Source organism: Corvus kubaryi, unplaced genomic scaffold (assembly GCF_017639235.1).
Source record: "Corvus kubaryi isolate FWS band 111438036 unplaced genomic scaffold, C.kubaryi_AGA036_p1.0 138, whole genome shotgun sequence".
NCBI lineage: Eukaryota > Metazoa > Chordata > Aves > Passeriformes > Corvidae > Corvus > Corvus kubaryi.
Genome location: NW_024580672.1, coordinates 19262879 through 19290591, shown reverse-complemented (window position 1 = coordinate 19290591; position 27713 = coordinate 19262879). Strand labels below are relative to the sequence as shown.

The following is a 27713-nucleotide window of genomic DNA, read 5'->3' as shown; positions in this document are numbered from 1 at the left end:
GCGCGGAACATGGCGGCGCCGCCGCTTCCTGTGCGCGCCGCCCGCGCGCTGCCCGGAGCAAAGATGGCGGCGGGCGCTGCTTCCGGGCGGCTCGGGGCGCTGACCTGAGGCGGGCGGGCACCGCGGGGATGGCGGCGGGCGGCGGCTCCCCGAGTATCGTCGAGTTTTTCGGCGGGGAGGATGGCTACCGCTGCGGCTACTGCAGGAGCGACACCGGCAACGTCTCGCACGGTGCGGGCGGGGCGAGCTGGGAACGGGGCCGCGGGCGGGCCGCCCGGGGCTGGCCGAGAAGCGGCGGCTGCGGGCGCGGGGCCGGGGAGGGCGGCGGGGACAGGTGGCGGCTCGGCGGCAGCCCCCGCCTGCCCGGCCGGGAGCTCGGAACGGCTCCTATGGCCCGGTGGCACCGAATGAGTGTAACAGAACTAAGCAGCAATTTCGTGTTGTTTTTCGTGTGTATTTCTGGAGAGGTGGGAGCTGCAGAGGGGAACTTAGCGCTTGCATGGTCACAGAAATACAGTTGATTGCATCCCAAGATTTGTGTTGGGCTTGGGGTTTTTGCACTTAATGTGGTTATTGAAATCAGTAGTTATGTATTTAAGAATATGCTAAATCCTTGTAAGACATCTCTGCATAAGCGGCCGTTAGCTGCTCGGATTTGCAGTAATCACAGAGTGGTTTGGGTTGGAAGGGACCTTAAAGCTCATCCAGTGCCACCCCTGCCATGGGCAGGGACACCTTCCACTGTCCCAGGCTGCTCCAAGCCCCAGTGTCCAACCCAGCCTTGGGCACTGCCAGGGATCCAGGGGCAGCCACAGCTGCTCTGGGCACCCTGTGCCAGGGCCTGCCCACCCTCACAGGGAACAATTCCTTCCCAATATCCCATCCATCCCTGCCCTCTGGCCGTGGGAAGCCATTCCCCGTGTCCTGTCTCTCCACCCCTTGTCCAAAGTCCCTCTCCAGCTCTCCTGGAGTCCCTTTAGGCACCGGAAGGAGCTCTGAGGTCTCCCCAGAGCCTTCTCTTCTCCAGGTGAACACCCCCAGCTCTTCAGCCTGTCCCAGAACAGAGGGGCTCCAGCCAGTTCTGCAGAACTTGTTGCATTTTAAAGCCAAACCGTGGTCAGTCAAGTGTGTTGCTGTGTTATTTATTTCAGGTATGTGGGCACATTCAATGACAGTTCAAGATTACCAGGATCTCATAGACAGAGGATGGCGAAGGTAAATTGGAAAAGAAAATACAGAGCCATGTTGTCAGTTGAGATAAAAGTTAGAATCCACATTTAAAATTTAGATATGCAGAAACACTTACATATCCGTTAGTAATTGAACTATTTGTCCAGTGCTCTGTGACCTTTTGTAACATGACACTGTCAAACAGGAAAATATTCAGTGATTTTAGAAGGATAATATGGTACTATCAGCAAAGAGCTGAAGAACTTGCTCTTTGACTTTTGTTACTGATCATGTAGTATTTTGATGTGATTTTAATAAAAAAGCTTCTGCATTTATTTTGTAGTATAAACAAGAAAAATTCAATGCATATGTATTACTCGTTTCAGAAGTGGAAAATATGTCTACAAACCTATCATGAATCAAACATGTTGTCCTCAATACACAATAAGGTAAGAAACTCAAAATACACTTTTATAAGGGATTTGACCATTTCAAATATGTTCCACCATTTGTGTTTACGGCTTGAAATACATCATACTTCAAAAGTTTAACAACTTTTAATGATACTTTGAATAGTAAATATATGCTCTTGGGTTTGTGCATAGGCACATCAGCTGCTCTGGGATATTTCCCTGTAAGGAACCTTGTCTCTAACCCACAAACACTGCTTTAGTAACCCAAATAAGAAAAGCTTACACTCCTATTTTAGTGAATATACAGGTACACAGACAAACATGCCATAGGGACTGATATTATTCAGTACAAGACAACATAATTTCATTAACTCAAAAGCGTTGATAAAACATTTGACCACAATATAGGGAAACTAAGAAATAAATAGAAATTACAACATAATTCTTACAAGTGGTTCCTTAAATTTTTTTTCTGAAACAATCTTTTGCAAAAGAAATGGTCCTTTTTTTCTTTTTTAGGTGCCAGGCTTTGCATTTTCAGGCCTCCAAGTCCCACAAGAAAGTTCTGAAGAAAATGTTGAAATTTATTTCCAAAGGGAATGTTTTGAAAGTAGTGAGTGAAGGTAAGAAACTCTTGAGTGTTTGAAAACCAATACTGATGCATGGAAGGAGGATTTAAATACCTGCTTGAGTGGTCAAATGGCAGATGGGCTTTGAGTTCTGTGTGTAGACCCCTGGCTGGGTTGTGTCTTGGCAGTGTTTTGAATCAAGAGCACTTCAGTAGCCCAGAGGCCAAATTGTGCAGGTGACTTGGGTTATTGAAGAAAATATTTCCTTACTTTTTCTGTAGATCAGCTTATTTTACTGGGCATATCTTTACTTTCTAGCTGGGTGCTGTAGAGAATTAGATACTGGTTTTACTTCTATTATGAAACTGATAATCTGGACAGGACTAACCAGAGCAACTGGTGACAGAAAAAAGGAAGAGCAAAGAGAGTTTTTCCACGTGACTGAACAGTCACCCTCCGTTTATCCAGCACCAAACCCAGTGATTCTTCGTGGTGGTGAAACTTGTATTGGTTCTGAATCATTTTAATTTGCCTCTTTTGTGTGTGTGGTATGCTAGGTTGGTTTGTTTTTATTTGTTTGAAGTTATGGCCTGAAAAAGTTGACTTTTTAAGTAAATTTTAATGGAGAAAATAAAACTGTTCTCATAAATGAGTTGGTGTTCGTAATTCGGGGTCATAAAGGAAACTTTGTTTTCAGGCTACTGCAACAGTCACTTTATCTGTTGGAAAACACTTGTGAAGTTGGAAACGAGTTAATTTAGTATTAATTTTAATTGTGCAAGGTGTGAGCTGTGGTTGTACAGAGAGAAACTCATGCAGGTTTTAATTATTGGCAGAAGAGCCGATGGATTCCCATATAGAGGATGTGGCCGCGTGTGATTTTCCATACAAAAGTGAGTCTCAAGTCAGTCAGTCTGAACTGACTCCCTTGGCTGTGGATCATGCTGAGAGGGTGGAGAATGAAGATAAGGACTCAGGAGAAACAAAAGAAGAGGGGAATGTGCAGAAGGTGGAATCAGATTCTGTTCAGATCTGTACAGACAAAGACACACCAGTCCCTGCAGAGCCATCACATTCAGCTAAAGCTGTTCATGCACCACCTAAGCCAGGTAATTTCTGGTAGTAATTGGAATATGCTGTCATCATTTCTCATCTTCTTGAATCCCTTTTTTTTTTATGTTGCTTAGTAAATTAATATTTTTGTTTTATTCCCTTTGCTCCTCCCAGTTTATGGAATTACACGATAAAAACTGAGAGGTGCTGGGTGTTACTTGTAATAATGTAATTTATATTTTGTTATATTAAAAAGTTATATTTATCCTCTTATTCTCACCTTAATTAAGACTGAATCTCTTGGATCTGAAACTCTAAAGAGGGGAGATTCACATTAGAAATTTTTTATGATGAGAGTGGTGAGGCCCTGGCACAGGTTGCCCAGAGAAGCTGTGGCTGCCCCATCCTCAGAGTGTCCAAGGCCAGGTTGGATGGGGTTTGGAGCATCCTGGGATTGTGGAAGGTGTCCCTTTGAAGGTCTCTTCCAACCCCAACCATTCTGTGATTCAATGGCTGCCTTCTTTTGGGACATGGGTGATTTCTGGAAGGAAGGTAGTAAGGGTGAGTGGATTATTGCCAGAATAATTAATATAATTAATTTAAGGTAGAATTGCTGACACACACATTGTGGCCCAGAGGCTGCAGATAAGACAGCCTTGTCTTACAGATCGTGTTTCCCATTTTGTGTAGGCTGTACTGGAAAATAAAGGGAATTTTCTGAATTGTGGTTTACTGGTACATGGTGAGTGATGGTACAGAAAATTCTAGTGGCAACTTGTGTCTTTAGAGTTTCTGCCTGTGTTGGGCCATCCTACTAATTCCTGATTCCACTCACCTGTTGCATGTTGTGCCAGTATTCAGGAGAACAAAGTACTTCTGTCTCTATCTATAGCATGACTGATTTCAAATAAAATAATTTTTTTTCCTGAATAAACACTCATCCCTATTGGATCTGATTTTCCACAGCTTAATAAGCAATTTTTGCATCTAAATAAAAGGAAAGTTTTCAGAAATGCTAGATCAGAAAACCAGTTGTGTTGCATAGAACTATTACAGATTTTTTAAAACTGTATTTTAGATTTTGATCTTATAAAAACCTTTATAGCCCTTACATAGTTTATTGTTCATACGACTTTTAGTGTGCAAATTTTCAAAGCTCTGTTGTTTTTAAATAATAAATGAAAAACTTTGGCCTGTGTGTAAACTTAGTATTGGAAAGAAAGGAAGTGGCTGTTGACAGCAGATGGCAGACTTGGGTAAAGAATAGGAGTGTAAAAACCTGCCAATGCTTTGGATAAGGTGCGGTAAGGTCTTCAGTTGGGTTAAGAATAGCTTTGAGTCAGTCTTTAAACACTGGAAATGCAGATAAGCAACATTGTAGTGCATTTCAGAAAAAGAGGGTTTACTTTTACAGAACAGAAATATTCATTTGTGTGCCTCTTTCTGGAGATTTTAAAGGAAATCTAAAAGTGAATAATAAGTGCATCAGAAAGCTTATTTAATTTTTTTTTCTGTGCTAGCTGGTGTCACAGGTCAAATTTAGTTTAAAATTTTCCAGATAGGAAGATGTTTAGTTTTCATCTTGGAAAATGTAGACTTAGTCTGTAATAAGATTGTTTAATTGCATTTTTATTCCTTTATAAACAAAACAGGTCATTGTCCTCTGGGAATAATGGTCTGTTTCTGCACAGTTTCAGATAGAAAAGAAGGTTTGCTTATGTCTGTGTAGGCACACTCACTGCTTTAAGAAGTTTTTCTTGCTAATTTACAGCTAACAGAAGAGACGAGACACAAAACAGATCCCGATACAGATGAAGTACTCGTTCTTCAAATGTATCATGAGTGTTTGAAATAAACTCTTCCTCTGACTTGTTTGCCTGAGGACAGGGCACATCGTGTCTGTAATTCCCTCGTGTCTTTGGATTTGTGTTGCTTTACAACTTGCAGTTCTTGTATTAGTAAAAAACAAATGGATCAAGATGGGAAATAGTGCTTCGGTTTGACTTCTCTCCTTAGCAAATGCCATTTCACAAATAGAATTCTATAAATGGCTGATCTGTTAAAGGTAGAGGGAAACTGCAAAAAGTGAATTTGTTCATTAAAACAGACAATCTGAAGATAATTTTAAGCAAAGATGCAAACTTCTGTGGCCTTTTACTCTTCCATTACATGATCACAGTAGCACTGGCAGCATTTCAGCATCCTGCCTGTGGATTCCAGGTGAGAAAAAACAAATGCTTTGTTTTGGGGTGTGTGTCTCCTACAGGAGTCTGTGGTGTAGCCACGTGGGCTTCGAATGCAGAAGCAAAATGCTCTGTGATTTTGTGGCTGTATTTTTGTCCTTCAGTACTTCAAGTTTTTAAATACACCCTTGGCTTTGGGGTGAAATGGTCAAGGTGATTCCAGATTAAAGTGCTGCATTAAATGGCTGTGGAAGAATCACTGCATTAGCTTGGCATCCATGTTGGTAGTTGTAAATGTGAAAGGCCATGTTGAGTTCAGACCACAGTCTGCAATAAAGGGTGGTTTTAGCCATTTCTTTTTGGTGATTAGGTAAGAACTGCTTGTTTGGTGTCAGATGTGGTGTTTAACACTTTGCCTGTGCCCTTGTAGGGAAAGGGGCTGATCTGAGCAAGCCCCTGTGTCGGAAGGCAAAGGACATAAGGAAAGAGAGAAAACTACAGAAGCTCCTGCAGAGCCAGATGGGCACATTAGAAGGCTCTCAACTTCAAGGAGATCAAGCTTTCTTCTTGCAAAACTCTAAACCTAAAACAAACCAGCCTAAAAACATTGAAGACTTTGTTTTTGCCCCTTTACCTGATGATGCACTACACAAATTAGAGGTAATATCTTGTTCACTGTTGTTGGAAGCAGATGAAGGAAAAGTCTAGTTAAGGAGTTTTTCAAAAGCTTAGGTCTGTATTTATGATTTTATGGAGCAGTTGTGGTTTAAATCTTGAAATATGTATGGTACTGAATGGTGTATGTTTATATTTTTATAGATGTGCATCATAGGGAGGTGTGTGTGCGTATATATATAGATAGATATATAGATATAAATTACACACCTGTGGTGCAGCTGAGCTCTGTTAACCACAGGAGGGTACTCTTGCACTGCAGTCAGTCCTAGCAGAGGCCAGTTCAGTTACTAAAATAACTTGCAAATTAATTTCATACAGTGTGACTTGAAAATGAAAGTCTTTGAATTGAGTATTGAATGATGAGAGAAATTCAGTATTTAGGTCTACAGTATGTAAATACTTAAACTATCTAAGCTAAGGAAACTTAACAAGGAAGCAGCAACTTCATGAAATTAAACAGATAAGATAGTTGCTCTTTATACACATCATTGGTGTGTGTTGATGTCTTTGAAAGCTGTGAAAATGAGGGTAGAAAAGTTTGTTTAGTACACTGGTTGCCACTACATGTATTAGAGACAGTAATCTGGAAGACTTTTGGACTTTCTAACATTTGTTAATCATAAAACCGTATTTATTGTTATTTTTTCTATAAGCTGGAAAACTTACTGAGTATGAGTATTTCCCCAGATCATTTTCCATGATGGTACTAGAAATGAAATTGACTGACTAGAAGCCATGAAATTGATCCATCTCCCTAACTCCTTCACATTTTCTGAGGAGTTGTTTAACAGAAGCATGATGGCTTTGTCTGAACATCTTCATTTGGAAGATGCAGGGAGAATTAGAAGGATTAAAAAAAAATTGCTCTTTGTGAAAATAAAACCATTCTGAAAATTACATAGTTTTTGAAATTAGTATATCTTAAATATGTTTGAAAAGACATGCACTGCTGCTTATGTGGTAGCATTCTTTTGCTTAGGGAGCAATCATTTTTACTAAGAAGAATTTTTAATTTATAGATTATTTTTCTTAATTATTTTTGTGTCTTTAAGGGTGATGATGTGAAGACTGATAACTCCTTATTATGGTTAACTCATAATTGAGTATGGAAACACTGCTTCATCTTCCTCTTTCAATTTCAAAAATACCACGAAATCCCCTTGGGATTATTGCCATAAAAACATAACCTTTGGATGAAGAGCAGATATTTGAGTCTTCCAAGTCTTTCAATTTTTCAGTGTAGTGTGAGACTACAAGAGAATATTTTAAGTAGCACAGAAAATGTCTTTAAAATGATGATCTGCATACCATTTGCTGGTATTATTTCCTGAAAATTGTGTTGTTCTTCTCTAGGCATTTTAGTTAATTTGAAGTTTGAAAAGCTTTTATGTTATTCATTGTAAATATAAAAGCCTTCAGTAGCATAAATTGAGCTGGAGAATTAGAAGACTATTGCCTAATAGTAATTAAATTGTGATGGCCCTTATGCAGGAGGTTAACATTTCTGTTGTGGTGTTTGTATTGTGTATAAATGTGTAGTTATTGCATGATATTTTAATAATAAATGTGTTTAACTTCTTCTGAAGGTGAGGGTGGTGAGATCATCTCCACCAAGTTCACAGTTCAAAGCCACATTTCAGGAGTCTTACCAGGTCTATAAACGTTACCAGATGGTTATTCACAAGGACCCACCTGATAAACCGACCATAAATCAGGTCAGAAGGCCAAATTTAATATTATGCAAAGCTTCCCCTCCATTTTACGTGTCCTGTTTCTAGGAGAAACAAATGTGGATTTTATATCCATTGTATATTCAGGAGCTTGTAAAATACTGTATCCAATAAAATCGACATCCTGAAAGTGCAAACTCTTGATACCTCTTTGTGAGTGCCACAAATATTTGGTTTTAGTTGCAGGCAGAAAAGTTATGGATGCTACAAGGGGATGCTGTTGGGGAAGAAACGGAGAGGGTGAGGCTCTTGGAGATAGTGATGGGCCTTAAAAATACTAATCCCATAAGTACTAAATGCAGCTGGACACTCAGCCTGATAATTGGCCTCATTGGCTTTGGTTTGAATGTTTCCATAAGAAGGATGCAATGATCAGTGCCAAGATGTGTGCAAAAATTTATCACACACACAAATTATTGGCTTGAGGTTCACCAGAATTCAGTAAGTCTCTTCAGTTTCAATTTAAGTCTTTAAAAAGTAATCTGTGCACTCCATCTAAATTACATGTCGTTGCTGCTTCTTGCAACGACCAGGTGGGGTGTAAGGGTGAGCTGTCAGATGTGTTACATCTCTACTACTGTAAGGAAAAAAAACATCCTGAGTTTGGAGAAACAGTATATGTAGCAAGAATAAGTAAGTGTTGAACCAGGGCAATCAAAGAGTGATGTGCCATTAAAAATGAAACGTTTTAGAAGTCCTTGAGACTGTGCAGTGAAACTAAAATTTGTAGTTGATTTGTTAGATATTAGTAAAAGTAGGAAGTTGTCTTATTATTAAGGTAGACAACTGACTGCAGAGGCTTTGAAGTGGATAGGAGGAGATCTTTCACTAGCCTGACCTTCAGAAGCAGATTATCTGATGCTATGCACTCAAAACAGAATGCTTGTATTTCCCTTGCTCTGAAGGTGAGGTTAGTACCTGTCTCCTTTGAGGACCCCCAGTTCAAATCATCCTTCAACCAATCTGCCACTTTATTTGCCAAGTATCAGATGTCTGTTCACAAGGACACACCTTCTGACTGTGGGGAAAATGAGGTACAGTTCACTGCATGCACCTTTCTGAAAATAGCTTCTTAAAATGCACAGCTAAACAGTGAGAAATGGTGTCTCTAAGTAGTAAAATGTTGAAATTGCCATTTCTGAGGTTTTTTGATGGCAAAATCATCTTCTTCCTTAAAGTTCTTTGGTACCTTTTCTATGTTAATCCCTAATTTTTTGTGATATTGCTTAATTTAACAGGTGAAGGTTTTAAAAAGCTCAGTTTTATTCCCGTTGCATTGCTAAGCACACTGGAGCTCACCTTTGCAGTAGGAATACTGCTAAAATATCTCACCAGCTGATCCTCTGAGGCTTGATGAGAGTCCATTGCATATGGATAAACTCTCCTCTCAAAAGGGTGTTTACAGGAGGATAGTCCTAATCTAATAAGTTAAAAATAATTAAAAATACTCATGGGGTTCTGAAGAAGCAGCAGTTCTCCATTTCTCTGGCAGGTGGCACAAGCTCCTCATTGGCAGAATTAATGAAATTGCTACCTCAGATCTCTCATTTCTATCTACTGCAGATGTGCAATTTTAATATTGGTCAGCTAATCAGTCTTTTCTGTTCTTGAGAGTGAACTACCTGCAGAAATGAAACCTTGTAAACTGGGGCTGTTTTCCAGGTAGAATTGTAAAACCACATCATAATTTTTAGCTTCAGTTCAAAAGAGTGTAAGGAGAGCTTTTTTTTTTGGTGACATGTCTGTAATGCTACTCTGGAAAGCTATAAAAACCATTTCACTTTGTTTTGTAAAATAATAGGTCTCATAACAATAAGTAGTAGTCTCTGCCCTTTTTATAATTGCTGACATAAATGGGTTTAATTATAATAATGTAAAATTTGGAGGCATGCCAAGAGAGACTGAGCTATTTACTAGATTTGTGCCAAGCATTACCTGGTCTGATTAGAGTCTTGATTTTTCTGCTGTGATGGAAGTATTTCAGCCTAGAAAGATGTGTTAGGGACAGTCAGGTTTCCACCACCTGAAGGTGTAAAGGCTGTCCTGGGAATTGCTGCTGAATAGGAAGGAGATGGATTTCTGTTCACTGTACACTGCTAATAGTGTAACAGATTTTTATCCTCTTTTTCCTTGTTACTTGCCATAGAGGTTTCCCTACTTTGCATTTATCTCCTCTCTTTGGCCTCATGTTTGTGCAGGCTTAGATAATTCCAGGGGAGACATAAAACCTTCCCTGAAGCATCTACTGAATGTAAAAACTTGGTCTGATGCTGATGGGTTTGAATTTAGGTTCTTTTTCAGCCTTGGTAAATCATATTCTGTGTCCATGAGACTGCCTGGCCAAGAAGGTTTTTTATTCACAATTAGGAGCTAATATTCTGTCACTTCAATCAACATTTTGTATTTGATCTGTGCAGGAAGTAAACTGAAGAATGTTTTACGTAGAAATGTATTTTCATGTAGTTTAGAAGCCTTTTTAAACTACCGAATTTGTGTGGGAAGAGACTTATCTGAATCACTTTTAAGATACCAAGTAGGGTAAAATTGATCCAAGTTATTGACAGGAAGAATGGAAAATGCTACTTGAAAGACCTCAAAACTTTTTCTTCTTCCTCTTTTTCAGACTTTTTAATATATCATACAGACATTATGGAACCATGGAGTTTCTTAAGTAAAAGGAATAAAATTCTGTCCTGTACACAGGGCTTTTTATCAGGATAGTAAGAAGCTGCTTTGAGCTTTAAACTGGCAAATATCCAGGATGTTTTCACTTTTAATTTGTGCAAACTACTCTGCGAGGTTGTTGAAGGTTTTTTTCAGGGAGAATCCTGCACACTTTTGTGTTTGGAAAGTTTGTAGTTTAGGAAGAGTTTTTAGCTTTATATTTAGCTGAACACTTCATATTTAGAAACCTGCCTATATTTAAATTCAGAATCCAACAAAGATTATTATGGGACATATTAACTTCTTTTGGGAATAAGTTCTTAGATTGTTGGCATTACAATATACTATCTGTTGCTAGACTAGTTTAATATTAACCTTACTATATTAAAAGGCAATTCTAAGAATCAATGTAGAATTTTGTGGGTTATTTGAGAATAACACTAAGGTGAAAAACTATAAAAATATTCACAGTAGTAATAAAAGCATGTGAACAATGAAGCTGAATATTGCTCAGTGAGTGTGGAGAGGGCCTCTTTGCACCTCTGTAATGTAAATGTAGCTTTCCATCAAAAGTTTATGTGAGGAGGGAGAATAGAGGACTTTCAGGGCAGCGAGTCAGTGGAATTGAACTTCTGGACACTCTCTGGTTAATGCCAGTTTGAGACCAGTGATTATTGGTGTTTCAGTGCCCTTTGTGATGCTGAGTCTTTGTAAATTTTGCCTTTTCCTCCTTTCCTTCTTCTGCTTCCCTGCTGAAGACTGCACAGCACTAATTACGCTGTGTTCATTAAAATAATTGGAGATTTTGCTGGGGAGAGTCCTGCAGCACATTTTGATGGTGCAGTACTGATTCCTGAGTGAGGCAGTGACTTCTGTTCTAATAAAAAGAAAGGTGGAAACTTCATTGTGAAATCAACTTTTTCCAAGTTCCAGAGTAGTGGTGAAACCTGCCTTTCTATGGAAGCATCATCACAATCTTCTGTTCATCTTTCACTGGCAAGGAGAGGATTGGGTAAAGTAGAAATATATTATCTCTCTGCCAAATAAGTTAATATTCTAGGAACAGTTTGAAGTATTTCCTTGCTCCTGGAATTAAAACCAATTTAGCTTGCAAGAGAAAAAAATTCAAATCTGTTTTTATCTTGGCATAAAAGCCACAACTATTTTCTCCATAGTCTTTTAAAATATTCATTATGCCATTTTTTCTTAGTTTGTCTGGTATAAGTTGAATTTACCCTGGAAATCCTCTCACCCCTCTCAAGAACTTCTGATCACTTGCTGCAGGAGTTCAGCTTCAAAACTGACCTGGTTGTCTCTGTGCTTTGGAGTGGAGTCAATTCCTGATGTTACACAAACTTGTTGGCACTTAAGAATGTTTATGTCAGCATGTTTTTATTGTATGGAATTGGTGTCCTGAGGAAAAACAAAGCAGACAATTTTCTTATTAAAGGTTTCTTCGTAATACTTGCTCTTAAATAGTGCTGAGGAAGAATTGGTTTTTCAGTTTTCCTCTGTGGGAGCACAAAACTTTATTAAGCTGCTGTGTAAATGCATGGCCATCCCCTGTTGGAGGAATAGATGTATTCTTATTATAGTCATTGGAGAAAATGAGATGAATTAGGGGGAACCGGAACAGATTGTGTAGTTAAAGTATAAATAGCTATGAATGAATCAAGATAGAATCATGGAAAATAGGAAAATAGGTGTATCCCTGCCTATTGGAGAAGTTTATCCAAGGCTACTCTTGAATTAGCATAGTTCCTGAACTGCTCATTTTTGGAAGCTATGAAAACAATCTGGTTTAGTGTTTGTCCCATTCTTTGCATTTCTTCTGACCCTTTATGAAAGTGCTTTGTGTGGGCCTTTGTCTCAGGTCGAAAATGATGGTCTCCACGTCCCATTCCCAGTATAATAGAGCTGTTACTCATTAGCTTTTTTGGTTTTGTTGTTTTCTTGTTTGTTGCATTGCTTTTAACGTAGTGGAAGATGCTTAGTAATCGTGCTTAGAATGAGGAGCAGTGTCTGTAACATACAAAACCCCCACAAATGTAATCAATTGCAGGGATTTATTTGTTTGGGTTATTTCCTGTTTTAGTGGCAGTTGTATTTATTTTGTGAAATGAGTCAAGCTGTAAGGAAAAGAAATTGAAATCATGAAAGCTTGGAAAAACTTGGAAATGGAGACCACTAACGGACAGAGAGATGAGAGTAGGCTGAGCATCCTTACATTGAAAAAACCTTAGCTCCCTGTACTATCAGTGAAAGATCAGTTGTAGCATAAATTATTGAGCTGATCAGCATATCAAGAGTAAAATAATTATGCAAAAAAATCGTGTGGGTGAGGGTTTGTCCACCTTTTTTTCTTCATTTGTCATAAGAAAAATAATAAATGCTAATACAGCTTTGTTGTAATAACTCCTGCACAGAGAAATGCATGAATACAGGTTTGGAGCCTGTATTTTATTTTTTTGAGTGACTTTTAATAGTATTTGATTACATTTCTGGGAGAAAATGTGTAGATTAATATATGGAAGGGTGATCTAAGAATAAGATGAATGAACTTGTGTCTTGTATAATCCCAAGATTTGCCTCTTTGGATGATCCAGTTCCATTGGATTTGTGGAAGCTGTGTAATGGCTTATCTGTGCTTTGCTAAGAGCAATCCTTATCTGCAAATATTTTAACTCTTGCTCAGCAGCAAAAATCCGTTTCTGGGTAAGAAATGCAAGGAAGGCCTTGCAGAATACAAATCACCTGGGAGATGCTGTGATCCAACTCTACCCCAGCTTCAGGATGAACTATAAAATATCTGGAGCTATTTCAGAACATTCTGCCACCTGAATCCTGTGTGTTTTAGATGAAGCGATATGATAGGTGAAATGACGGGTACAGGTGTGGAACTGTGGGGGTCTAGAGGCAAAGCTTTTAGGTGAAACAAATACAGTCAAAACATTTTTTTACCTTTTCATCTCGAGAAGGAAATTTTGTGATCCCAATGAAATAATGGCTAATTTGGATAGAATAGAGGGTGTCTCTGGCAGTTCCTCTTAATGAAGTATCTTCTCATCAGAGGCATCAAATTTCTGACCCAGTGTCAGAATCCTCAAGTCTTTCATAGCAGTCTTTGTCTTTAAGAAACACAGCTGAAGGGTAACTGAAACAAGCTATGTGGCAGCTCCACAAGCTAGAAAACATTTCCATAAAAGATCATAAAAATTCTACAGTAGTTTCCAGAAAGAGCAAGAATGAACAGTTTATTGCTGTTTAGACCTCCTGAAGCAAACGTTTTATTTAACTTTTCACAAGGGCTTCATAATGACAAACTTGTAGAAAAACAGTATCTGTCTGTTCCCTCTGTGAAAGTAGCTGGACTCTCTCTTTGCTTTGTGCTTAACTAAATATTTGTCTTGGAAGAAAAGAATTTCAGGACACACAAAAGATACACTGTTTGAAAAGGTGCAAAAAATTACTGAAATATGTATAGTGGGGTTTTTCTTTCACCGCGGGGCCCCCCCCCCTTTTTTTTTTTAATTGCTTCCCAGGAATCCACTTGAACTAATAGAGAAAACTGAGCAAGTAGTCTGGGAAATGCCAAGGAACACGTTCTGATCAGTTCCTAACTGGTATCAGCAGCCAGTTGCAAACTTCTAGGTCTCTCTAACCTAGCTTCCTCTTTTATATTCCAGTGAGAGAATGCTGAGAAATCAATAGCCTTTGTGGTTATTTTTAGCCTTCTATACATTTTTGTACAGCTCCTGGAAGCCATGGCAGAACATCTCACTGCAGTGAACTTGCATTTCGCATCCTGGTAGCTCTGACTTAAAGACTTAGAACAAGTATTTCTAGATCAGCCTAATGCCTTCTGTTTATTTGTGTGGCCCTCATGACTGCAGTGCTGTGGATTTTGTCATGAAATGCCTATAACAGCCAAAGAATTTAAGCATCCAGACAATTAAGTAACTTGTCCACAGTCATTTCAGTTCAGGTTGTTTTGCATCTCAGTTTATATTGTTTTTCCTGATTTTCCCACTGTGTTTTCTATGTAAATCCAAATAAAATGAAATTATCTTTACTGTAATACTGATAAACCTCCAGTATACTGAGAGGAAGTTTCTTCTGAGCAAGAAAGCCTCAGAGACTTTTGTCACTGCATAAAGGAATTGAAATTGTTACTGAAATGTATCAGTGGTTATTTCATTAGACCAGTTCTTCGACTGAAAACTACATTTGAGACATGCATTTAAACTTTAAATCCCCACTTTCCTTAAGCACTATATTTTGAAGGCCCACTCTTCACCTTCAGGTCTGTGGATATCTCTGAAACTCTCTTCTTTTAGCATTTCTGTATTTTGTAAGCAATTGTTGAAAATGCTAAGTAGAGCCACCCTGGGGATAAATCTTTGATTCCTCTGCTGGGCTCTAGTTTATTGCCAAGTTCAAGGGTGGTTTGGCACAATTTTTTCCTGTAAAAATTTCCTGACAAAAAACTTTGTCCCGTTTTTTTGATTTTTACAAGAAATTGAAGAATTTAATTCATTTTTCAGCTCAGTTTCCATGTGTTTTCCTAGATAGTTTGTTTTTATTGTTTGGTTTGTTGTTTTCTTTTCAGTGGGAGGGTTAGTAGCTTCTCCTCTCCTTACTGAAACACTGACTTCTAGTTTTTCACTGCACAGCTTTATGGTTAATATTGATTCTAGTCTGTCTTGGGTAAGGAAGATTATTTCAATTAGAATATGGCAGCACAGAGGTGATGCACTGGATTTGTAGGTTTTATGATTTGTCATCATTATCTTTTATTTTGAGCCTGGCACCTCTGTGAAAAATAAAGCAAAGAACCCCTCATGACCAAAATCCTTGGTTTATTTGAATTCCATTCAGGGATTGGATTTTAAAAAACAAAAAGAAGGAAGGCCCAAATCCCATCCCTTCTGTATCCCCAAAAAAAGGGCGAGTACTCAATTTTCCTTAACAGTGAATTGCAAATATGAGCAAACTCTAATACTGTCAAAGGGGAAATGATAAATGAATGCTTTTTGTGATGCCTCCTTGCAGAAGATCTCAGCTAATTGAACAGTTCTGCTGCTGGCACCTGGAAGGTTTCCTGAGAAGGCAAACCTGTGTCCCTGTGTGACATCAGGAACCTTCCCTACCAGAAATTCCTGAGCTGCCAGGTGAAACCCATTCTGGTTTAGCACCTGAATCTCTTCCCCTCTGTGTGAAAGGGAGCAGGTGTTAATGCTCTGGTTTATTATCTTTTTAAAGCTGTGCACCTGCTCTTACTCCAGTAAATAGCTTTGGGTTGAACCCAACCTACCTTTTAATTTTCTGCCTTTTTTCTCCCTTTGATTTCATTCTCAGTGATGTTTTTCTTCTCTTAGTTTTATTAATTATGTTTAAACTTACTCCCTGTTGTTGAGTTGATTCTTTCTGGCAGCTGTAATTAGTTTGCACTAAAGTAAATATGTTGTGGATTTCTTACATATTATATAGCTTTTAAAAGTTTATGTAAATCAGAAATTAAAATTAGAAAAGCATGGCTTTGTGAAGGGAATTTTAATTGTGCTTATGTGACATACTGAGTTATTTTACATGCAACATCAGCTTTTGGCTGTATTTCTTTCCTGGTTTATTGGATAATTTTTAATTGTGTTCATAATAATCTTGCAGTGTTAGATGAGTTTGTTAATTTAGAAACTGAATATAATGTTTTCCCTTTTAAAATAAATGTCTAGACTAGTTTAAGAAAATTTTCTAACCTCTGAACTTTACCAGGTATTATCAGGTGGAATAATTTATAACAAGACTTATAGTGGTTTTTTTGCCCTTAAGATTGTGATACAAATTCAGGTGCAGTTAAAATTTTTTTCCTAGCAGCTGTAACAGCAGAAGTTATGCTTAGGTACACTTAAAAAGTCCCCTGTCACCCTCAGAGCCCAGGGATTGGGGAGCAGGGCCTGGAGAATAGATAAAACTATTTGAAGAGTGTTGTGGGCTCAGTTTTCTCACCATAGAGTTTAACTTGCACTATAAAGCTAAAGTTACAGATTAAGAACTATTGGGAGTCTTCTGACATGGAAATTAATAACACATGGTTTATTTTTTCGGAAACCTGCACTTTCTAAAACCGCTGGCTGTAGGGACTGATGCACTCAGTGTAAGAATGTGTAACTCTGTGTTTTTATTACAGGAAAATAACTCAATAATTCAAATTTTTAATTCCCTTTTTTCTCTTTAAATATTATTGGTGGTTTTTTTCCTTATCCACCAAACCAAAATAATTCTACAATTTAATTAAGATACCACAGTCATTTGCTGTTCCAAACTCTGAGTAATTTAGAGTGGTAGTGACTAGATCTGAAATGGTAAATTATAGGAAATGTACAATCCCCTTTACCATCAGCATATAGAAATTCAGTGTTCTTCCGTAAAGTCTATGTCCAAAGGTTTCCCATCCATCCATAGATTAGCAGGACAAGATAAGCAAGATGAGGCAGCAACTTACACTGTTGGCACTTTTTATTGTTGCCTGCCTTCCTCTCCTCCCCTTCCCTGGGAAAAATGGGATGGCTGACAAACAATCCCCCCATTTTTTTGTATTCCCCTGTAATTAATCTCAGAACTTAATGGAATTCTTGACAACAGTCAGGTTTTTGTAGCTGTCTATATATATTGTTTTTATCTAACTTTTAATTAAAAATTCCTATTTACTATTACTTTGCAGTGTGGGAACTGCTGAATTTCTAAATCACCCAGCCATTACAAGAGGGGGAATTAAACTGTGTATTAGACTATTCATTTAACAAGGGAGTGTTTGGGGTTAAATACATACCAGAACTTTGCAATGTGTTTAATGTGGACTCCACTAATAAGGGAGTATTTGTATCAAGTAAGTAAATGATAGTGAGTAAATAAGTATTGTATTTCATTACTGTAAGAATCTTGGGCAAGCTCCAGATCATTAAAACATTGCCTTTTAGACAAATTATCAGCAGCACATCATTTTGTACTGAGTCAAAAATCCAGGTTTGAAATGCTTGCACTTTCAGGAGGTTGATTTTCATTCTTTTATTTTCCCTTCCTCTTCTTTAAACTTAAAATGAGCTTGCTTTTGATTTTTGAATGTAAATTAATTAATTTCTGTTAAGAGGTGTGAGGGCCCCAGCCCATTTGCTTTGGTGATGGGGAGGTGCCAATGGAACAGTGGGAAAAGACTCCCTGTCGCAGGGAGCCACAGAGGAGGGTAATGCGTGATTTAAAATAAAGGACACCAGAGACAGACCTGTATTACAGGTCTGATAATTCTCTCGCTTCATATTTTTAAAAACCATCTTCTGTTTTATAGAAAAGCAAGTACTTTGCATAGTTGATTACTATATCTATTTGTACTACTAAACAGAATGTGAGAGTTTAATGTTTAAATGAAATTTCCATAAACAAAGTCTGGTGATGCTTTTCAAAGACATGGATTTGAAAGAGTGTATTTGACTACTAATGCATCCTAAAGCATTGCTAAATAGTTTTCTTTCTCTGCATTGCATATTTGGGCTGTTTTCTTGGGCACATGTTCCTGATGAACCCACCTCGATGCAGTTCACACGATTCCTCTGTGATTCCCCTCTGGAGGTAAGTATTCATTCAGGATGGGGGGTTCGCAATTAATGTAATTTATTTCATTTAATGAATGTATGAGTGTCCTCTATGCTCTCTGTAGACAGCCAACCATTGTTAGAGGTGGTGGAGGTGGCTGGCACAGAATTTCTGTCTCCACTGACTGGTAAGGAAGATACTGCTCTGTTTCCAAAGGAGGCTGTTGGCTTCTTTGCAAGATAATCAGCTACCACTGAATTTCATAGCACTGCATTAAGAGAAGCACAAAACCCCATGTCTTTCCTGGTTTTTGATTTATTTCTAGGAAAAGAAAAGAATGTATTACTAAATAACATGCTAAACTTGTATTTGACTACAATCTGAGGTAAAAGTTGAGGAGAGATGCTGTTCCTTCATTTCAAGTGAGCAAACTGCCATGGATTCCTTGCAGTGTCTTTCTTGTTCGTCTTAAAGCGCTCAGGACGGCGTGACTGTAATGAAATTGTCAGGTTATAGTAATTACACTGGTAATTTGATATGTCGCAGTTTGAGTGAATCCATGTGTGGAGAGTTTGTTGCTTTTCTCTGCTGAGTCCACTGGCCTTTGCATTCCTGAAAGCTGAAGAGTAATAGAGCTCATTAGACTTTATAGGAAAAGGGCTTTTATCACCTCGTCAACTCGGGCAGCAGACTGCCATTATATTCTTAATTTTGTATGGCTGTGTAGATGTTGATGCACACTACCCTGCCAGCTTTATACCCATATTGTTTCTTACAGACACTTTTTATTGACATTTCGAAGCTTGAATTAAATTTTGTGTGGCACCACTACAGATGTCTTCAATTAGATGAAGTTAAATAAAAGGGGTTATATATCAGAGGCCAAGGGATTCTTGAAATTCTTTATTCTGAAACAGTTGCCACAAGCAAACCTAGCAGTGTGTAGTGTGTTTACTCTTTTGAACAAAAATAATTTAAAATAAAATTTAAACCTTACATGTTTTCAATTCGTAATTTTTAGAGTTTTTAATGTTATCATTAGCTGCAAATAGTATGAACACCCAAACTCTTCCTGTCTTTTTTATTTCCTCATTTTATTATTCCGTTTAGTTTCTGTTTTGGCTATGAGCTCTGACAGAAAAAATGAATGCTTTAAAAAAAAATACAGTATGTAGTAGCAGAAAACTAGGCAGTTTTCTAGCAGTCAACAGCATAATGTAAAGTGAATTGTTTGAGGTGGTTTTTTATTCATCCTTTCTTTTTCAAGGCTGCATTTAACCATTTGCCATTTTGCCAGTTCACACAGACAGATGTGGAATGGTGGTAATGGTTCAGCACAGGGGAATGGCCTGCAGGACTCAGCCAGAACAGTGTGGGCTGGGACCCTGCTCTTGCCAAGGTGGGAGGACTCATGGAAGAAGGTTCCAAGGAAAATCCAGACTGCTGAGGGTGATTCCTGGGTTTTGGTGCCCAGTGAGTGAGGGGGATGTCGTGGACCAGTTGTGTCAGCATCACTGATGGTCATCTCAGTGTTTGTCCTGCCCAGGTTGCTCCATGTCATCCTGAAACAGCAGCTGGACTGAGCCTCAGCACTTGGATGGGCCATGGCGTTACACAGTCGAGGGATAATTTTGTTTTATTCTCAAATTATTGTCTAATTGCTGCTTAGCCTTTTTTTTTCCCATCTTGGCTGATGTTAGGCATAAAACAGACAATTTAATAAAACTGTTGTCAAAATGATCTCTTTGAAAGAACTGGTGATTTATGCCCATTGTTTTGGGTGTGCCTATAGCAATATGTTTTCCAGCATGCATTTACGTTCCATGCATTTATGAATATTTGGTATCTCCTCTACCTTTTTGATCACTCAGTATTATGGGATTTTTCTGGAGCTATTTACATTCAGTTCTTTTTTAACCATCCTGAATACTTCTGAATCATCTTCTTGGTTTGCTGCCAGATCATTCAGTCTTCACTGATTCACCTACCAGTCTGGAGAATGTAATAGATGCAGCATGATGGAAAGTGATCTTTTTTCTGTTATGCAAATGATCATTTCTTCTCCTATTAACCATGCTGAGATGCTTTTGAATTGTAAAGAACTGAAAGATATTTGTGAATCTTGACCTTTGTGCTTTAAAAAGCACATTAGCCTCTGCTTTGCATTATTTTGTTTATTGATAAGCTTTAATTTTTAGGAGATCTAATAAGTGAGATCATTACAAGTCTGTAGCTCCCAGGTCATCTTCTTAGAAGGTTTGTATTTTACTCACGTTTGATGCACTGCTCAGGACTAAATCAAAACTCATTACATTTAGAGACTTTGGCAAATTGCTTTTTTCTTCCTTGCAGTTGTGTAGACATCCCCATGATGGGACTCAGCACCTCTTGGGACTGAAGTCTCTTGTGCCTTCACTAATCCTTTCAGCATTTTAAGCTTAATGTCCCTGTTCTGACTCAGTACTTGACAGTGTAGCTCAAATTCTAGGCTTTTCCAGTCAGGCACAGAATGTGGCTCTGTAAAGAGTGTCCTACTAATCCCTAATGAAAGGAGGATGGAGTTCTGGAAAGGAAATGTGTTGCTAACCAAGACACAGAAATCTACCATATGGCAGGTTTGTGTGTGTGCCATCGGGAAAGGAACTGCTGGAATTAATCACTTTGCTTATTTTGCAAATAATTTCCACTGGAGTGGAGAAGTCATGGGTTTCCTGGCCTTTTTTTTTTTTTTCTTTGATAGCATAAATTTAATATCTTCCTCCTCCCTCTGTGCACAGCAGAGGGTAAAAGGGAAAAGTAGAAAATAAGAAATTTCATTAAACCTCCCAGAGAAAAATAACCATGCATTGTACATATGGGCAGGACCCATTTTTGTTAATTATAATAAGCAAAACACCTCTTAATATTAAAGACAGACCAATGTGCTTTGAAGAAATTTGAGTGCTCTCACCATCATTGAAGTTCAATCATAAGCAGTTAGTACACTGAGGTACTAACTGGGCAATATGTAATGCCAGTTCTGTTAAATATTTAAATTTTAATAATGGGTTATAAAGTGTGAGCAGTCAAATGTGTTCATGGAATCATTAGCTAGCAGGTTATGAAGACAGGGAGAAATAACATGTAAAGAAATATGTTGTATTTTCATATGCATGGCAGTTTAAACATTGAAAATTGTGGTTTCAATTTTTTCCTGGATTTTTTCAATATCATCAGATTATAATAATTCATTGTATTGAAATAGGACTATAAACTTGATATTTTAAATAATCCCTCTAGATTGATTCCAGGGCTAATGTATCATTTTGGGTAGATAAGGTAAGCCCTTTCTGGTGGGGCTTGCTCCCCTGATGTCACTGGTGTACTTTGCATCACCCTTGACAAACATGGTCCCAATGGAGATGTCAGTGGTGTGAAATGGTGTAGCTGCTTCAGGAAAATGTTTCTTATTCTAGACCTGTTTCAGGTCAAATTGCCTGGATAGTGCACAGGAAATCAAGTTAAAGGAGCCAAGTATTCATTGAGAAATGGGAGAAAATGTAATACTGACAAGCATTACAAAGGATTACATTGTATGAGAATTTTTGAAGGTGGAGGGAAGTCTTGCTCTCTTTAAAATGTTATTTGCTTAATGTAATGGAGATCCCCGACTGTTCTGCCTGAAATCAGTGCTGTGCTCATTATGTTTGTTCCAGAACATAGACTCTCTTATGTTCATGGCATTTCACTGTAATTGCATTAGTGAAATAACTGCAGGTTGTACTTTGGCAGAAGTTTTAACTGATGTTGATACTTCACTTTCTAGAGGTCCAGTGACCAAACCCATGTGCTGCTCTTTGGAGGTTTGGGGTCACACACAGACACAGCATTTGTTTAACTTCAGAAGACTTTGCTTTGAGTGCAAATGTTTTCCATGGTGGCTTAGACTATCTTCTTTAACATTCATTAAATCCTATGTGATGAATTTTTGACAAAGAGAGAAAATCTGTTGTAACTGAAACTTATTTAAGCAAGTCTGTGTTCTGTTACCAACCGCATTTCCCTGTGGCTTTGAGATGTTTCATTTTTCTGTCACTGACTGCACTCTGAGAAGGGAACTTAACCTGTGCTGAGAAATCCTTAGAGAACATCTTTTACTTGACTGTGTCCCTGCTTAAAATTTTACCACTGACCATGTGATTTCATTTGGGTCTGTTGAAAAGTTGATGATGCTGAATGAAATCATAACTGTTGGATAAGTGTGCTTTACCTGAACAAGAGAAACACATTTTAGTGTACTATAGCTGAGTTTAATGTCCTCACATACTGCAGATGGAGCTCTCAAATGTTTTATCATTTCACTTTTAGAGTATTGGAAGCTCCACATCTAGTTTTATGCTATGTAACTATATAAAAATGCAAACATATTGTTATGTGGCCTTGATTTTGGGACTTGCTGGTTGGGTAAGCCAGTTGAAATTATTTTTGTTCACGTGATTGATTTCTTTTGACACATGTGGTACCAATTAGAGCAACTTCTGCCTATCATCTCTTCAGTCTGGGCTACTGTATCAAAATACTTGATTAAACCCACCTTCTGCTGTTGTAATGCAGAACAGTTGGTAATAGCAGGCAATATTGTCAGATTTATTGAGTGAGAAGCAGCTTTCTGAAGACCTGGCAGTGCAGTGAAAAACATGACTAGATGGATAATTAAGTTGAGCACAGTGGAATTCAGGATTAAAGTAAACTTGACGTGGGAGAAAATGGCATGCCAAAGTTGGTTGTGTAATACAGTTTAAATTAGGGAGATCATTTTCTTCTTAACTTCAAGGATCGGTTTCTGGCTCGAGGTGCTTTACCCCATCCAGAGTCAAACTTCAGTGCACATCCAAAACCACAGCACACAACAATAGGCAGTCCCTTGGTGTTCTTGCAGGATTTGCTCTGATGTGGGCTGACAGAGAAGAGGTTCCACAGATTTTGTTGCCACACAGTTTCAGGTTCTTGGATAAAAGGTGTTTTGTTAGTTACAGAGAGTAAACATCACGTAAATAAAGAATAAGCTGTTCAGGTTTTTTTATGAATGCTCCTCTGATGTAAATTTAATGGCCACTCTGAGGAACTCAGTTTCTGTGGATAAAGTGCTTCCAGTGCTTGGGGACATGGAGGAGAGAATCTGGAGGGTCCTTGCTGTGGCAGGAAGTTTTGGAGGCACCAGGCAGCCACTGCCAGCCTTGGGAAGGGCCAGCCCAGGGATGTGTCTGCATTCAGCTTCCTGCCCTCGGCTTTGCCTCTTGCTGGACCACAAGTTACAGGGTGTCTGCAGAATTTGTTTGCATGTGCTAATGCATTAATAACTTGATGAATCACGTTGGTTTTCATGTCAGTACCATAAGAGCTGGATGGTAGAGGCTGTATCAGATTCACATTTGGGATGTGAATATATGGGTTATACCCATCATGGGTACAGCGAACGGCACAAAAGATCCAGTAAATAACATCGTTTTCCCTGCCTTTCAAATGCATTTTTTCCTTTTTCTAAATACAGATGGCCAGCAAAAATTTTTACAGTACTTACTTATGTGTTAAAATTCTCTTTAAAATTGTTTTCGTACTGAAAGTTCATCAGGGAGTTAATCCCTCTCTTATTCTTGCTTAGGCAGAGCATGCCCCAAACGGACCGGAATGCGGCTATGGCTCTTTCCACCAGCAGTATTGGCTGGATGGGAAGATAATTGCTGTTGGTGTAATTGATATCCTGCCCTACTGTGTGTCCTCAGTCTATCTGTACTACGATCCAGACTTTTCCTTCTTATCTTTGGGAGTCTACTCTGCATTACGGTAAGAGGACGTTTTTGTTATCTGGTTGGATGGAATGGTAGGAATTGATACTCGTTTCTAAACTTGTGCTTTTATTTTTAGTCTAAATATGTACTAGTAACACTACCTTTAGCAAAGTAGCTGTGGGGTTGGTTGCCTTCCAAATAAATTAATTGTCATCCTTGACTAGGGATGTATCTTTCTAGTTAGCTAAATACTTTTACAGATAAAATAACACTCAGAAACAAAATGCCTCATTTTTATTGCCCCTGAAAATAATTTAGTATTGCTTGGTTCCAGCAGGAAAAGCCCCTTTTTTGTTTGAATAGAAATAATTTTTCCTTTGACCTTTTTCTTAGCCCAGTCACCAAATGAAATTAATCACTTTTATAGTTTTATGCACATTGAGATCATAAATAACAGAATACCTAAAAAGCGTTGTCTTCTGGATTAGTGGTCTCCTGATGTACTAGCACTAAGTATATTTTTCAGGCATGTTAATCTCATTATCTTAGTTTTCAGAAAGGCTAATGGAGAGAGTAATCCTATGAATTTTAAAGCCTTGAATTAACTGTCCAACATGGTCTTGCAAAACAGTAGGAATAGTGGGTATTGCTTTTCACTGTGAATGAAACTTGTATGTGAAATTGCAAGTTACTGTTTTTCTTCCATAGGCAATTTTATGATTCCATTGTTATTATAAGTGAAAAAAACCTGCACCCAAATGAGTGGAAATACTTGTGTAACTATTTTTTTTCTTACCTTTTTCGCTTCTCTGTTGGCATTAAGTAAGTTGGCCACAGACAAATGTGATGTTTCCAGGGAGCTGCTCATGAAGCAGCGGGGTTGGAGCCTCATGCCAGACATGTCTGTTTACAAGTTTGAGTCTGAGAAGCCTGTAGCATGAATCTTTTCACCTGTTGAGATTTGCACTGCACTCTCTCAGGTGCAAAAGGAGCACTGGAATTGTGAGATCCAGCTTTCTCTTTTCTCCAAGGCCTCTTGGTGAGAGGCACCTTCTCTGTAGGTGCAGCTCCTCAGCTGCAGTGTCAGGTTCAGTGTCACCCACCAGGGTGGGTAAACGGCACGACTTGAGCTGTGTGAAGCACAAACACTTTTAGGAAATTCTTAGCACAATTAGTTAATAAACTTTTGCTATAAGTGATAAGCCATGTGCAATTTAGTATCTCAAAGGTCTAATCTGAATTTGTTTGGATTTTGATTAGGATCGGACAATTTTATAGAATTAATCAGAATTAACAAATGTGGAAAAATGTTGGAACTCACTCCTATGACTTAGAATTGATCTTTTTTTCTCTAATGATCTAGATTTTTAGAACTATTCCATTACATATGCTGGATACTTGGAATTAGCCTAATTTTTTCCTTGCAAGATGAACATATAACATAAAACACTAAGTCCCCCTAAGAACTGTTTTTTAGTATTTGTATGTATCACATTACTTTACGTAATAATAGACTGACATAATCCATGCTTGCGAATTCTTTAAATTATTTTAAATTTTCTACATAATAAATTTAAAGCTTTGTCGCTGCACCATGCGTGCATGGCTCAACTTGTGAAAAAGCAGCTTGTAAATTCTGCAGCATTTAAGGCAATAAAAATGAGTTCCCAACAGTCCTGGAGGGAGCCAACCTCGTTCTTCTTTCAAAAAGGGAAAAAAAAAAGTTGAATTAGGGAGGACTTAGGAAGTTGCAAAGGAATCTGATACCTTCAAAGCTGTTGCAAATTTTACTCCAAGGAGGTTGGACTGCATTGCTGTCACTTCCACTTCATGCCACTCTGAGAATTTTTGCTGCTGAGTTGTAGAAAGGATGGGATTTGAGATATGTAGGCATGTAAGTAGAGAACAAGAGGGGAAGAAACTGCTTGGAAATACCAATTTTATCAAAGGAAAAAAAAAATCAAGAAATATGGAGTGATACTAGTTTAATTTTAAGTGATAAAGAACCTCCAGTATTTGTAGATGCTTCCTATATGTATATAGTCGTGTCTTGGATCAGAGAACAGTTTGAATAGTTTGTGTTGGAAGGGGCCTTTAAAGATCATCTATTCCAGCTCCCCTGCAGTGAGCAGGGACATCTTCTTATCCCTTTGACACAGAAAGTAAGAACCAGCATCCATTTTTTATGGGATTTGTTACAAAAGTGATCTGCACAGTTAGAAATGCTGTAAAAATGATCATTATAGAGGAAGCACTGGCTGAGTCTTTGTAGTAACAGTGCTTTCCTTGTGCCAGTAAAATAAAAAGCAAACTTTTTTTGGAATACATTGACATTTTTCTTTCAGAATAAATGAGAAAATCATACTAACAATCATGGGATTGTTAAAAATACCTTTTGTTGCATAAAGATGGATGTTTTTACATGCAAATCGCTGGAGCATAAATGCTAGAACAAACAAGAGGCTTATCCTTGAAGCTTATTTTTTAAAAACACTCTGATGTTTTCCTGAGCCACGTTAGCCAGTCTGCATGCAATAGCTGGGCCAGGTTTCTGTAGAATTCCAATGTACATGAATATTAACAAGAAACCTATTAAATAGAGGCTCTTAGTCCCTTTTATTAAAATTTCAAATCAGGCAGTTGGCAGACCAAAACACAAAAATGAAAGTACTTTTACACCTGACATGCTGTTGTGCATTTTGGTGATTTGTTTGTTTGGTTTCCAAGTATTAATTTTCAGTTTATTGTGTTTGAGATTTTTAAAAACATTAGTTTGGAGTTTATGACCTTCATTCTTTATTATAGGAGTCTAGTCCTTTATATAGATCAAGAGCCAGGTAACTGTAAAATATTTCAATATGAAGAGGTAAAATGACTGTAAGAATTGTATTCAAATGTAATTAATCTTTTCTTTTCCCTCTCAGGGAAATTGCTTTTACTAGACAGCTTCATGAAAAAGCTCCTGATCTCTGTTTTTATTATATGGGTTTCTACATTCATTCATGCCCCAAAATGAGATACAAGGTAAAGTGTGTTTTCACTTATTTCCTTAGTGTGCTGTTATTCAAAGCTTTTGACAGTGTTCATAGTAATATAATATTTCGTAATTGTCATTTTGGATTTTAATGTAGACGTTATATGGTTAAATTTGAATGTTGGTTACTATTTAACTTGGCTTAGGGCTTTATTTTTTTTTTTTCCAATTTAGCTGCATGTGCTATTTATTACATCTTGGCTTAGGAGAGGTTTCCAAGGCTGTCAGATAGTAGTTTGTCATTTGGTTACCTGGCTATCTCGTGTTTACAGTATCTCTTCCAATGCACTAAAATTCTCCCTTTTTGAGGTTGGCATATTTGTAACTGTTGCTTAGTGACTCCAAGCAGTGATAACATGTCTTCTTGGGCTTGGCTGGGTTTTCCTCTTTATTTTTTGTTAGAGTTTGGGGACTTGCTCTGCTCATGAAACCAGTGAGAAGTTTGGTGAGCAGTGATTTGGAGCCAGAGCAGATTTTTGAGGAGAGGATCAGGAGAATGCACAGAACATTTACAGCAACTGCTCTAACTCCTTTGTAACCCCTGTTGGCTTCACCTTTGTTGAGACCTCAGTGCCTAAGAGTGTTTCTCTTGTGTTTTTTAGATCTTGTGAATGTGTTACCTCTTCTCGTTAAATGTATCATTGCTTTCAGATATTATTATGATACAGTTTCAGAGTACTGAACTTTGATAGCAATTTGCTGAACATTTACACATAGCCATTTTTATCTGTTAATAATGTGGAAGGATAAAAAGCTCACAAAACCTAGAGAAAGAGGTGCGGTGTTTTCCTTACCTTGGGGGGGGGGGGGGGGGGTCGGTGGGGGGGGGGGGGGGGGGGGGAGGGGGGGGGGGGGGGGGGGGTG

At 38.2% G+C, this 27713-nt stretch overlaps 1 protein-coding gene across 4 annotated transcripts in view; it reads left to right on the top strand.

Moving 5' to 3' along the window:
• Positions 1-27713, top strand: part of ATE1 (arginyltransferase 1) — a 70552-nt gene that overhangs the window by 609 nt on the left and 42230 nt on the right. The window contains exons 1-10 of one of the 4 annotated variants that reach the window (XM_042019499.1): positions 72-231; positions 1152-1215; positions 1557-1619; positions 2103-2206; positions 2989-3261; positions 5819-6048; positions 8702-8830; positions 18051-18083; positions 23689-23870; positions 26740-26839. In XM_042019499.1, the coding sequence (XP_041875433.1) occupies positions 129-231; positions 1152-1215; positions 1557-1619; positions 2103-2206; positions 2989-3261; positions 5819-6048; positions 8702-8830; positions 18051-18083; positions 23689-23870; positions 26740-26839 (1281 nt within the window). In that variant the 5' untranslated portion in view covers positions 72-128. Of the gene's footprint in view, positions 1-71; positions 232-1151; positions 1216-1556; positions 1620-2102; positions 2207-2988; positions 3262-5818; positions 6049-7652; positions 7782-8701; positions 8831-18050; positions 18084-23688; positions 23871-26739; positions 26840-27713 lie in introns of those variants that run through there. The other 3 variants (XM_042019498.1, XM_042019500.1, XM_042019501.1) reach the window with 3 other exon arrangements.